At 36.6% G+C, this 10,866-nt stretch overlaps 1 protein-coding gene across 1 annotated transcript; it reads left to right on the top strand.

The window, feature by feature from the left end:
* The first annotated feature begins 266 nt into the window (after positions 1-266).
* On the top strand, positions 267-7,622 carry LOC103797678 (transient receptor potential cation channel subfamily M member 7-like). Its single transcript, XM_009069900.1, has 7 exons — positions 267-341; positions 2,649-2,687; positions 3,150-3,348; positions 4,981-5,194; positions 5,724-5,848; positions 6,442-6,613; positions 7,444-7,622. Exons 3-7 carry the CDS (start codon positions 3,205-3,207, stop codon positions 7,620-7,622), a joined length of 834 nt encoding a protein of 277 aa, XP_009068148.1. The 5' UTR covers positions 267-341; positions 2,649-2,687; positions 3,150-3,204.
* Positions 7,623-10,866: the final 3,244 nt, after the last annotated feature.

Genomic DNA, 10,866 nt, shown 5'->3' with positions numbered 1-10,866 from the left:
ACTTTTGCTATTTGAATTTTGGCTCTGAAAAATGTTACTTTAGATTTTAAGGGATTTGTGTGTGAGTTACATAATGATTCTGGTTATCTCTGGTTTTGGAGAGATGTGTGAGATGCTTCTGTAGGGTCATAAAAGGTTTTGTCATTTTTTGAGAGACAGCAAAACTCACATATTCTCACTCTTGTTTCCTTAAAAAGCATTTTTCCTTGCAAAGGTATATGAGTTGTGTTTCATAACACTGTTACACTCTTTATTTTTCAGTCCCAGAAATCCTGGATAGAAAATACTTTCACGAAGAGGGAGTGTGTGTATATTATACCAAGCTCAAAGGATCCCCACAGGTAAATGAAAAGTGATGCAAGAACTCATTGCTGCTCTTTAAAATTAAAAAAGTCAGTATTGTAAAGAGAGTGTTGGACTAACTGCTTTGTATAAAATCCTGTCTTGAGTTTGCACTTTCATGACTTGGACATGGTCACTCTTTGTGTCTAGACTGGATTTTTTATTTCTTTTTCTGAAAGTTATTTGGTATTGCAGAAATTTCTAATGAATCTTCCCATTCTCTTTGCTGCTTCTTACCTCATAGTGATGTCTATGTCTGTCTACAGTGAGGGGGTTTTGTAAAAAAAAACAACCAAACTTCAGGAAAAAAGTCAGAAATTCTCACAGAGATATCCTCAATTGGAATTTAAAGACATCTCTGTGAGTGTAGGCTGAAGTGTGAAAATAAACCTGACAGTGTAGGAAAAAGGGATGAAGAATTCATAGGATCACAAAGAAAAACAATTGTGGTGGGTAAAAAAATTACAAAATGAAGGCTGAAGAAAGATTTCCTTCTAGGGAAAACAGATACAATGAGAACAGTTCAGATTTCGTATGTAGTAATTTTTGATCCTTATGTTCTTAAAGGAAAAATTAGGCTGAAAAAAGGGGAAATATATTCTTAGAGGGGAGGCTGAGACTAATGATGAATATTTTGCATATCCCACATGCTGTTTTTACCTTACACTAAATTAGAGGTGTGAAATCAAGCAAGTCAGTGATAACTCTAGGGTATCTAGTTTGCTTTCACCAAGTGTTATAGGTATAATTTAAGAGATCCTACAGTGACTGAATTTGATGTGCACAGCCATGACATTGGTGGCACAGATAAAATAAAGTCTAATTGAAAGTAAATTTAAAGTTGGTATTCTAAGGCAGTTTTGTGTTCCCAAAATGTTTACTATTGCCATTATGTATTTCAGACTGTCTTTTTTTTATTTTTAAGCTTTATATATTTGTGAGCAGCTGAGAAACCTTTTTTCTGATGTTGAGAAAACTTCTATTTCAGTCTTTCCCATAAAACCCCTTTATAACTCCCTTTTGTTCTCTTAGGGCAGAGTACTACTTTTAATTTAAGAACTTTTGCTTTTAAACAGAAAAAGAGCTAAGTAAATGCTGTAGAATTTGTAAGTTATTGTAAATAATTCACCACATTCCTTGAAGCCATGTGACATGAGAAACTTTTAGAATTTATAGCCATGATTGTAGGACATGGAAAATTTGCAAATGCAAACAAAGTAATTAGGAAGCTGTTAAAATTTCCAGAGCATTTAACAAGGAACAAAATGGTCTTCAACACTTGCCCTTTTAGCTTCACCTATTTGTGGCATAGGATGGAATTTGCAACGTTCCCACCAGATTTTGTCCTTCAGTTTCTAAGAATTGCCTACGTTTGGTGGTGAATTATGTGTGAATTAATCAAACATAGACAGGATTGTTCAGTATGTGTTGTTGTGTTTAATACCTATTAGAGAAGATCTAAAGCTGTAGGGCAGTATTAAAACAGAAGTGATTAATAGCAGTGGAATGTAAAAATGGTTTATGTGCAAAGTCTGGGAAGTTCAAGACAACTGTCTAAACTCTGTATTTGTAGGTTTTTGCATGATAGCTTTTAACCATAATTGGTTAACAGCTGCTTATGAAAATTGAGGAAATTATGGAAAGCAGTGACACAAATCTATCTGCTATGCTAATTTGAGCTTTAAGAAACCTGTTAACAGGAAAACACAGAAAATGTTGTTGATGATGGAGGGGGAAAATTATATAATGAGCTTTATGTAAAGACATTACTATATAAGGCTTGTCCAAATATGTGTTCTCCTGTACATGCAACACTGAAATAATCAAAAAAGCTTTTCACATGGGCAGTTCAACTGAGGTGTGTATTAGAAGGATGGATTTGTAGAACAGGTTGCAATGAGCCCAAGACAATGCTGGTCTGTGAGTAACTTCTCACAGTCTAGCAAAACGTGTCAGTTTGAGTACTGCAGATAATCCAGTCTGAAATGTTCCTGGGCTTCAGATATTGATGGTTCAAAGTCTGAAAGCCTGTCTGAAGTCTCAGAACTGAAGCTTTTGCATGCTTATGCATTTTTTACTTGCCAGGTGTACTGCAGTCATGTGAAATAAAGACAGACAGGTTGCTGTGCTAGAAATGGGCAAATTTAGGCAGTGTGCTTTCCATTTACTGGAGATCTCTTGCTCAGTAATCTTTGTGTAAGCACATGGAGGGATGTGAGTGGCCATGTGTCCCATCAGTGTCCCTCCTTCCTCTGCCCTTAAAATTGAGCCTAAAGTTTACTCATATCTTTAACTGTTTCTTACAGATGCCTTCCAGGATGTCAGATCTGTCAGCAACTTGTCAGGTGGGAGTTGTTTGTGTTAAAATGTTTATGAATATTTTTCCATGAAATAAGTGCTTACCTAATAGAGTTTTTACACGTTTCGATCAATATCATGAATGACAAGTTGGTGAAAGGTTAGATATAAACCAAATATAACTAATGATTAAAGAACTGTCTGCAATATACGGATCAAAGATTTATAAACGTTATATAAATTGTTTGGCTTCAAAGAATCAGCTTCTTTTGGCCTCCAGCTTTGCTGTCTCAGTGAGCTTCATTATTTTGCATAGTATGTCTTATAATTAATTATCGCTGTAGCTATTTTTGGCAACAAGGCTTGATCTGGAAAAGAGGTTTCTCTGATACTTAGAATTCTTGCTTTCTAAATCTAATCTGTTCCTGTTATAGATAAAATAAGTTCTTCTCTCTTGTCTTGTAATAGTAATACCTACTGAAGTGTTGTGACTGGTGTGGTTGGTGCAGGTGCTGCTGTGGCCGCTTGGTCAGACAACATGCTTGTTTCACTGCAAGTCTTGCTATGAAATACTCCGATGTGAAGCTGGGTGAGAACTATAATCAGGAAATAGAAGAATGGTCAGTGGAAAAACATACAGAACAGACCTCTACTGATGCTTATGGTGTCATCAACTTTCAAGGTGGCTCTCATTCTTACAGGGCTAAGGCATGTATGACCTTTTGTTGGTTTTTTTTCTTTCTCTAACCATGTTGACAGAGATGTTTCATTTCATTTTTGAAACTGAAGGCTGATAAAATATTATCACCTATATTGTGATGACCCTGTGCCCTCTTCTATTCTAGTATTTTTTGCTGTGATTTGAATACTTTCTAATTTCCACGTGTAAAATTTAGTTTTCATAACAGAAGTTGCTCAGATCTATCAGAATTAGTTGTATTCAAGTACAGGTTTGCCTTCAAATTGCAAATGGTAGTAAAAATGCATAAGCACTTCAGCAATACATTACATGAAGAATTGAGTGTCACTGTTTCAGACTTCATGAAAATACAGCTTACTCACCATTGTTAGATTTTTATAGGACCTGTTAAGTAACATCTGCTATCTTAACCCTCACTACCCTCTACCCATTTAAAATTAAGGACAGATGTGGAATATGCATCTTTAGTAGACTTGTTCAAAATCATTACATCACTATCATGCTGATGAGAATAACTACTTTTTTGGGAGAGGGAGTTAGCTGAAAACAAGACAGAACTGGTTTCCAAAATTTCTGTTTATTGCTTAATTCACAAGTGCACATGTACTGGAGTGTCTAGAAAACTGGAAATTCTGACATATTCTCTGCAACCGTTTTGTAAAGGATTTCTAGTTGTGTTAGAGATAATGCTTATGCAGTTACAGACTGCAAGAGGTTCCTGTACAGTTTGGCCCCTGTGACCAAACCCAAGTGCTTGAGTGAGGGAGCTGTATTCTTTTTGCTCTTAGCAGAACCCCCAAGGAGTGTCCAGTGCTTTAGGTCAGATCATCTCTGTGGAGAGAAGGGCCCTTAGCAGAATTCTTTCATGTCTGTAATAGCAGAGTATGGGTTCCTTTGCATGCTCAGGATAGCTTCAAATTGCTGTGAACCCTTTCGGAGGAGTACAGAAATAGCAAGCTGCCCACACTCATTCCTGTGCTTCCTTCTGCAGAGTGCAAGTGAGGTTGCTCAAACCAGTTTAATGGAATATAGTGGTGGGTTTTTATTTAGAACTTAATTAAGGAAAGGTTTCGTTTCTGTATGGTGCCCCCTGCTCTATTGAATAGCTCATGTTGAAGATGTGACAGTGTTTTAGATGATCAACCATCTACTTAATCTTATGCTGTTAAACACAGTGAGTTAAAAAGCTTCCAGTTTTGAAGTTTTCTATTAAAAAAATTCAGGGTTTTTTCCCCACCAGGAACAGGGAAGGGAAATCAAGCAACTCTCTGTAAAACTCTTTGCAGGGGACACAAAAGCCTCTCCCCGATGGATGGCAGAACTTTTATAAATTGTCTAATTTAGAGATCATCCAGTGCTTTCATAAAAACTCTTTTTTCTAGGTCACTGTGCCAGTAGGATGGAATACCATGATCTTTCTGTAGCTGTTCCTTCTCCAAAACTTGCTTTCAACACTGTTAACTCTCTTGTCCTTGATTCTACAGGACATAGAGGAAGCTTGTTAATTTATTGCATCTGCTGTGCTTTGAGGAAATGAATGACATTTTCCATAACTAGGAATAGGATAATATATCCTGAAATACATCCTGGTCCTTCTTTTTACACACTGGAACCTTTTAACTCTCTTCTTGTGTCTGCAGTATGTACGATTGTCATATGACACTAAGCCTGAAACTATTCTGCAACTTATGCTTAAAGAATGGCAGATGGAGTTGCCAAAGCTTGTTATATCTGTACATGGGGGCATGCAGAAATTTGAACTTCACCCACGCATCAAACAATTGCTTGGCAAAGGGCTTATCAAAGCTGCAGTAACGACAGGAGCCTGGATTATAACTGGAGGAGTGAACACAGGTAAAGACCTACAAATGAACATGCACAGTGAACTGGATTATGGTTTATAAGAGCCAAAAGATTTAATGGATGCATAGCTTCATCTCAAAGCAAAGTAAATCTGAGTGAGTTTGGTCAAGTGAATGGAAAATAATGCTACAATATATAGTTGGAAGTGGGCTGCTGTCTTGTGTTGGGAAGAGAAATAACATATGGGGGGAGTTAGCTTTTGGGCTTTGCTTTCGGTTGGGGGTTTTTTGTTATTTTTGTTTGGTTGTTATGAATGTATGTTTTGAAACCACAAGAGGAAAAACTTATTGTGATTAAAACCAAGTACAATAATGTACTTGAAACTCTTTAGGTCTTACTAGGCTAATATTTATTTTGTCAAATTAGTTTCCTTCTAGTAAATGTAGTTTGGTGCTTTGTCTTTGGTGATGTGTCAGATAAGTTGCCAGATCCTTAAAGGCCTAGTTATGTAAATAAAGCAGTTGTATTTTGTAATAAGACTTGACATTGAATACATTGAAATCTTTTTCTGCACAAACAGGTGTTGCAAAACATGTTGGTGATGCTCTAAGAGAACATGCTTCCAGATCATCTCGAAAGATTTGCACTATTGGGATTGCTCCGTGGGGAGTGATTGAGAACAGAAATGACCTTGTAGGAAGAGATGTAAGGATGAATTACCTCATTGAAATAACGATTTGCTTGATATATTTTTTGACATATCTGCTCAAGCATGTTTCTCTTGCTTTGCATCATTCTCGCTTTGCTATGATGATACTTTTGACATCTGTGACTTATGCAACATCATAAGTGTAAACAAGTTGCAAAATGCAATTATGCTATAGGAGGAGCTTATTCTCAAGTATTTAATCCTTTTTCCCCCTACTGATATTATTGAATCAAATGACAGAAATGGTAAAGTATTAGAGAGAATTCACATTTAGAGAGGATGATAAGTTGGAAAATCTCCATGTGGAGCCTTCAGTGCTCCTGTTTGCAAGAGTAGTTACAAGTTTTCCTTAAGGACACCTTTTCAAAGGATCTTTTCTCTGTTATCCTTTAGAAGAGCATCCTTTAGTGATAGAGTTATCTGCTTGCCTGCACAAAGTTCAGAGCTATGGCTGTTGGTCTATCTTGACCCAAGGCATGCTATGTGTCAGTGCTTCTTGTTGAACCACAAAGTTGACAAAAAGTTACATTTCACAGAAACATGTGTGAATCTTCACAAGTAAAAGTCATTGTTGTGTGCTTATATTTAGGTGGTTGCTCCATATCAGACCTTGTTAAACCCTTTAAGTAAACTAAACGTCCTAAATAATCTCCATTCCCATTTCATTCTGGTGGATGATGGAACAGTTGGAAAGTATGGAGCAGAAGTTAAATTGCGAAGAGAACTGGAAAAAACTATTAATTTGCAACGGATCCATGCAAGTGAGTAATTCTGGTGCCTGAGGGCTGAGTTTAACCCTGCTTCAGTCAAATCAGGTACTTGAACCAAACATCTGAGTGATAAAATAGAAAAATTCAGTCTTTTGCTTATGTTTCAAGTCTGAATTTGCAACTTTCAGCAGCTGCTTTGGACCCTAGATATTGCTGGTAGATTTATGATTTCTCTGGGACCAGAGAGTGTCTTTTGAATGAAGTTGTCAGTTTACTTCAACAAAACTAAAGTAACTCACTTCAGTTCTTAGTACGTTGTCAGACCTTACAGATCTGATTGATTAATAGTTTTGACATCGATTACTTGCAGTTTCACAAAAGGGCAAATTAGTTGGTAAAACAATCAGCTGTGCTTGTGCAAAGAAGCCATGACTTCTTTTAGTGTTTTCCCAATCATGGAGCAATACATGTATTTTTTTCTCTTCTAGGAATGCTTTTAGTCATGTTTCCCATCAGTTGGACTATGTTCAAATTGTGTATGTGTTGTCATCTTTGAAAACTAGTTGGTGGAAGTTAGGAGTTTCCTAAAGAAAAATTCTTCAGTTTTCAACATTAGTTCACAAACATTTCTGTGAAGAATCCCCTTTTTTGTAGACTGTATTCTGTTGTATTTCCCAGCTTTGCAGTGCTTTTTTCCTAGCCCAAAGTATAAACAGTGCTTGAACCCATGCATTAGCAGCAGTTAAAACGTCTGGCAGGCAGGATTTTAATTTTCATTCAGTAGAAGGGATAAACTTGATTTGTTAAATATATGAAATTGATCTTGACATTCCCAATGCACTTAAAACATTAGTTTTGATTATTTATTTGCACCTTGACAGGAATTGGCCAAGGTGTGCCTGTGGTGGCACTTGTATTTGAAGGTGGCCCCAACGTCATCCTCACAGTTCTAGACTTCCTTCAGGAAAGTCCTCCGGTGCCAGTGGTGGTGTGTGAAGGAACTGGGAGAGCTGCAGACATACTGGCCTATGTTCACAAGCAAACAGAGGAGGGAGGGTAAGTCCTAGCACTTCTAGCCAAACTGTCATACAGAGATGGGTTTTGAGACCATTTCTTGATGAATTTGTGGAAGAGCTTTTTCGGTTTAGTGCAGAAAACACTTGGCTGTTTTAAGTGTAATTTCGAATGATAAAAGGGATGTGCTTGAGCTTCACAATACTTAGTAATTTCTAGTTAGTTGTCAGCGTTGCATAGATCCTTAAACACGCTGGGATCTTGTTGCAGGGGCTGCCTTGGAGCCTCAAGAGTTAGGGATCTGCTGTGGCTGTAAACCAAACAGCTTTGTCCATGGTGAGGTCAGAAACAAGGCTTACTCAGAGCAGTGAGAACTTCATATTCTGTGTCAAAATCTTTTAGTTGAAAGTATCTCAGAACTCAAATGGGTATGAAAGGAGAGTTGCATTACTTTGATGAGGCAGTAGTAGAGAATCATAGATTAAGCAACCTGTACTTCTTTCTAAAGGTTACCCAAGGTTTTGCCACAGGAACAGTAATAAGCTTCTAGATAGCAGGAATTTGAGTGGACATGTTGAAACTAATTAGATGCTTTGTTGTTCTTACTGTTCATGTAAAACAATTGTTTTCCTGTTTGTTTGTTTCAATCTCAGGAATGTTCCTGAGGGTGCTGAGCCTGAAATCATTTCAACAATCAAAAAGACATTTAACTTTGGTCAAAGTGAAGCAGTTCATTTGTTTCAGACACTGCTGGAATGCATGAAAAAAAAAGAACTTGTAAGTAGATCTTGTCATAAAATCTTCTGTGTAAGGTACATGAATTTGTGGATGTATGATGTTTAAATTTTTTTTATTCTTTTAGTTATGGCTGGTAACAAAGGTGCAAAACCACTTTATAGAGTTTTATATGTGGCCTGAGTTCAGGGACTGGTGTCTTGCTTGGACATCATGTTGCTCTGTTCTGAGGTTTAAAATTACCATATTCAGCTAAACATGTTTGCTCTCAGGTTAATCTAATAATCTGAATGAATTGGAGAGGTGAACAGGACACTGTGTTGTAGACAACGGTGAATTGTGATTGTAGTGGGAAAGTAGCTTCAAATTGATTGAAGAGTGTGAAGGATTTCTGCTCTGCCTTTCCTTGTAATGGATTGTCTTGTGTGGCACCCAGATAGGAAAACAAAGCCAAGAGTGCATGCTAAAAGCTTAAATTGAGCACAGACAGGCTTAAATTGCATTGAAGACAAGGTGTCTTTTATGTCGGGAATTGAAGTAGTTTAAAAAGACTGGTGCTAATCACCTTTGCCTGGAAACAACTTTAAAATATATTTTCCCCCATTTTACCCTTTTGAACAGATTACAGTTTTTCATATTGGGTCAGATGAACATCAGGACATTGATGTTGCAATACTTACAGCATTGTTAAAAGGTGAGACTTCATTTTAAGGGCATTTGAAACCTCCAGCTGTTATTGTTTAATGTTTATATAAGTATTCATGAAATGCTATAACCAGTAAGAATCTTTAATTTTTAAGCAATTAAGTATTTATTTTGCTTTCTCACTGTATAATACCTTAATGTGACATAAATGATGAAATGTACTACATAGCTTTGTAGTGGATTTCTTGATTTGGCCTTTTTAGAAAGCAAGAATGTTTATTATCTTGTATTTGAATTAATTTTTAGTTTTCTTCATTGTGTTTTGCTTCTTAAGGCACAAATGCATCTGCCTTTGACCAGCTTGTTCTTACCCTTGCGTGGGACAGAGTTGACATAGCCAAAAATCACGTTTTTGTTTATGGACAACAGTGGCTGGTATGTAATGGTCTGGGTTAAGCAGAATGATAATTTTTAAAGAGAGAGGCACAATTTACTGTAAAGAATGAATCTTTTGTCTTTAGTAAAGAGAGGCTATAGAGTACTGACACATTTATTTTGAGGACAGCAAATTGTGCATACTGCATATTCTCACAGCTGTTTTGCTATTATGTATCTGAAAATGGTCCAAAAATTTTAGAAATGTGCTAAGTGTTCTGAATAACTAGCAGAGAAGATATTACAATAAGTTGAAAGCTGAATTCATGTTGGTCAGATTGTCTTTCTTCCCTGCAGTTTAATGGTCATAGAAATTTCTAAAGCATCTACTGAAATGCACTATTGGCAGCATTGCAGTGTCTTTTGAGGGGGGGACAAAAAGTGTTTCTTGTCATTTGAAAATTATTTCTAAAGTTACATGGTGGCTCTTGCCTTTTTCCCATGTTACTGTAAAAATAAAATACAAACTTACCGAATGTATGTACAGTATGTACTGTAAGGCTCATTGATTGCAATGATGGTTCCAACTGTTTGACTTTGAAGCAAATGGTACTTTAAATGTTTTATGTCTTTGTGTTTTATCCAGTATCAGGCTATGAAAACAACTATGTTAAACCAAATGTCTACACAGTGCCATGTACTAACTAGGTGATACCTATGGGACAATATTCTGAACCAAGGGTAACATCTTTATAGACATAGATAGTTTCTACAGCCCTGTAGTGGATGAGGTTGATACATAATCTACACACACTTTTGTGATGTCCTTTCTCTCCAGGCTCTACCTTGTTGCTTATCTGTTGTAGGTTGGCTCCCTGGAGCAGGCTATGTTGGATGCCCTTGTGATGGATAGAGTTGCATTTGTGAAACTTTTGATCGAAAATGGTGTGAGCATGCACAAATTTCTTACAATTCCCAGGCTGGAAGAACTTTATAACACAGTAAGTAAATTACTGCTTTTTAAGCTACTTTTAGAACATGTTCAGGCTAAAAATTTAAAATGTAAGGGAGATTTTACTATGGATCCTGCAATTCTGTAAACATGAGTATCAGTCTGTGTGTCTGTGTCAATGAAAATGTTAAAACTTTTCTCTAACCCCTCCTGTTGCTGTTTGCATTCTGCTTTTTGTGTTTGGTTTTGTTGGTGTTTGTTTGGGATTTTCTGGATGGGCTTGTTTGCTTTGGTTTTGTGGGGCTTTGTTTGTTTATTTGGGATTTCCCCCTCTTTTTTCCTTTTTGGACAAACTGTAGGTATAATATTATGTCCCAAACTAAAAGTGAAGTAAAATGCAGCAAAAAAGGAAATAGCCTGTAGCTAATACAATACTTTGAAATATTTGCATCTCTGTTTGTTTATAAGCCAGGGATTTTTTTTTTAAGCCAACACCTAAAAGTATTTGTCTTGTACTGAAATCTTCTTGTGTTGCTGTTGCATGCTAATCTCTCATTCCAAATCTTTCCCCTCTCTTTTTTTA

The sequence above is a fragment of the Acanthisitta chloris genome, unplaced genomic scaffold (assembly GCF_000695815.1).
Source record: "Acanthisitta chloris isolate BGI_N310 unplaced genomic scaffold, ASM69581v1 scaffold44582, whole genome shotgun sequence".
Lineage (NCBI taxonomy): Eukaryota > Metazoa > Chordata > Aves > Passeriformes > Acanthisittidae > Acanthisitta > Acanthisitta chloris.
Note: the sequence above shows the minus strand (reverse complement) of the source record. Positions and strands in the feature narration are given on the sequence as shown.